This window comes from Frankliniella occidentalis, unplaced genomic scaffold (assembly GCF_000697945.3).
Source record: "Frankliniella occidentalis isolate FOCC.00 unplaced genomic scaffold, Focc_3.1 Scaffold321, whole genome shotgun sequence".
Taxonomy (NCBI): Eukaryota; Metazoa; Arthropoda; class Insecta; order Thysanoptera; family Thripidae; genus Frankliniella; species Frankliniella occidentalis.
The window spans coordinates 19,825-22,258 of record NW_026267445.1 but is presented as its reverse complement, the minus strand read 5'-3'; the positions used below and the strand labels follow the sequence as shown (position 1 = coordinate 22,258).

The following is a 2,434-nucleotide window of genomic DNA, read 5'->3' as shown; positions in this document are numbered from 1 at the left end:
CAATGAACCATCATTGCCGCTGGAAAGGTCTTACTTTTGTCTTATTGCCATTGCATGGTCATTGCCACAAAAGGTAGTACTTTCATTGCCATTGGAGGGACAGTGAACGTTCGCACTAAGTTAAACCTACGTTTTGTTTTGCACAAATTTGTACGCCAAAGTGCACGATTTTCAACAAATGAATGCACAAAAATGTTCAGATCAGCGCCGAAATATATGCAAAAAATTTGAGTGCTTAAATTCGTACTAATAAAAGACACAAATCAAGTTAGGGTGTGCCGCCTCTTTTATAAGTGTATGACTTGACTTGACTCTGACAAACCGCAACGTTCTCTGAGTTGGCCCAAAGTGTTTTTGATCCAGTTGTATGTGCAAGTTGTTGTTGCATTTGTTACGTTTCCACCTCTTAATGTGTGTTTTTCTTTTCTTTTCGATTTTCAGCGGGAGGCGGTGCGGCGAGATGTTGACCGCGAGAGGTACCTTCGGCTGGACTCTGCGGCCGAGGCGGAGCAGTGCAAGGCGAGGCTCGCCGCCCTCCAGCGCGATCTGGCCAGGTAAGCCCTTGGATATTGTAAACGTATGTATACGGAATAGATTAGGCCGATTCTATGAATTCCCAGATAATTTTACTTCATGTACATATGCGTTTTGTAGGTTATGTATCAATTTTGACGTCGTAGTCTGTGTATTCCCACTTATTTCCATAGCCAAGTACTGTAAGAATTCTTTGTGCCGTAAATGTGTGTGGGTTAGGAAATGAATCCACAATATTTCCTCGCTGTAGAGGAAATATTCTTTACGCCGCTATATCAGGCAAAGTACACTCGGCAGCGGCTTTAGGAATACGTACAAGAGCGTGCCGGGGTAGTGAGAAAGGGTTGGCGGAGAGAGGAGGAGGGGAGGGGAGGGGGGGGGGTGTCTCGCCCCGAGAAAGGCCTCATTGTGAATCTGCCGGTGAATAATATATGAACGCGCTATGCGGGGCCCAACGCGTCCTTATCAACCCCTCGGGCGCGCGGCCGCCTTATGGGATAGAGCATACCCACCCCCCGTAGCCAACTTAGACCTCTCTTTTAACAGAGTTTTTATTTTTGTCTTATTTGTGTTCAGAAATTTACATAAATTCGAGCACACACATGCGTAGCGTATGCAGTGCGGGAAAAAGAGAGCGGCCCTTTTAGTGTCGTTCTGCGTACGTCAAACAAACAGCCGCCCTTACCCCCTACGCCGACACTGACCGCCGCGCCTCTCTCCCCTACCCGCCGCGCCAGCCACGCCCTCGTCGGTTTTAATTTCGCTGCAGCCAAAGCTAAAACGAAATAAAAATAAATACAGAGCAGATATTTTCCCGAGATTTTTGTTGGGTGGGCTTGGTTCTCTTTTGATGTGCAAAAGAGCGGGACGACGGGTCGGTCCGATGATTGCCGTTATTTAGACCCGTAAACCATACGATGATGATGATTACTTTCTCGGACAGTGTAGCGGCGGTGCAGTGGGGCCGCGGGGAGCGTCCTTGTGGCCGGCGGCGGCCAGGGGCCGAATGAATACCAAAAGAGGACTTTGTTCTTTGGGGGGTTTCGTCCGGTGTTTGCGCTGCACAATGAAACCGTCACGGCCAGCGCGGCGGGAAGGGAGGTCTGGTCGTGACGAGAGGAAACGCGTGTGTGCGATGATATAAGATGATTGATTGCTCGGCTGCCCGCTCGGGCTGGCTGCTGCTCGCGGACGGCGCGGCCGTGGCTGGTATGGAGGCTGGCGGCCGCGCTGCAGACAGAGTCTCATTTCGAGTTTTGAGGCGTGGCCGTCGTGCCCGTAGGGTCGGGCTCTATGTGGCTGTCCTGCTCACTCTGTGCCCCGCACTTTGTCAATGCGTATCTGCGCTTTTTGGAGCTTGTAAACTCGTATTTTACAACCACTTTTGCGTGCCATATGTGCGATTCGTGTTCCCCGCGGGCCGGGCCCGTGGAGCGCAAACTGCGTAATTAAAAATCTGTCGCAGACCCGCAGACCCTCGCACACGGCTGCCCCCGCCCCAGGAGCGCCCCGGACACGGCGTAGATGGCATTGTAGCGTGTTCGTGTTCTCGATATCCGGTTCGATTTTAATCCTCCTCCCCCTTCCTCCCAGAAAATTGCCACCAACGCCATCATTCCAAGTGACCATTTTTCTTGAAACCTTCGCTGTATCTGGACGTCACATCCACAAATACTTCGGAACGTTCCTCCCCGGCGGTGCCCACCCACCCCTGCTCGCCCCGACCCACGCTCGAGGCGCGGGCCTCGTGTCGTGTCTGCTGTTTCGATTTAATCGAATCGGATCGTCATCCCGACGACCATTTTTCACAGAGTATGGAGGCGTCAGTGCCTGCGCCGGGCGCCGCATCTCTCTGTTGGCATCGGGGCGGGGGAGGGTGGGGCGCGGAGTGGAGCTGAGC

At 52.5% G+C, this 2,434-nt stretch overlaps 1 protein-coding gene across 1 annotated transcript in view; it reads left to right on the top strand.

The window, feature by feature from the left end:
- The window catches only part of LOC113211488 (uncharacterized), a 155,903-nt gene that overhangs the window by 134,662 nt on the left and 18,807 nt on the right, over positions 1 to 2,434 (top strand). The window contains exon 5 of the mRNA XM_026429869.2: positions 442 to 554. Coding sequence (XP_026285654.1) covers positions 442 to 554 — 113 coding nt within the window. The remainder of the gene's footprint in view (positions 1 to 441; positions 555 to 2,434) is intronic.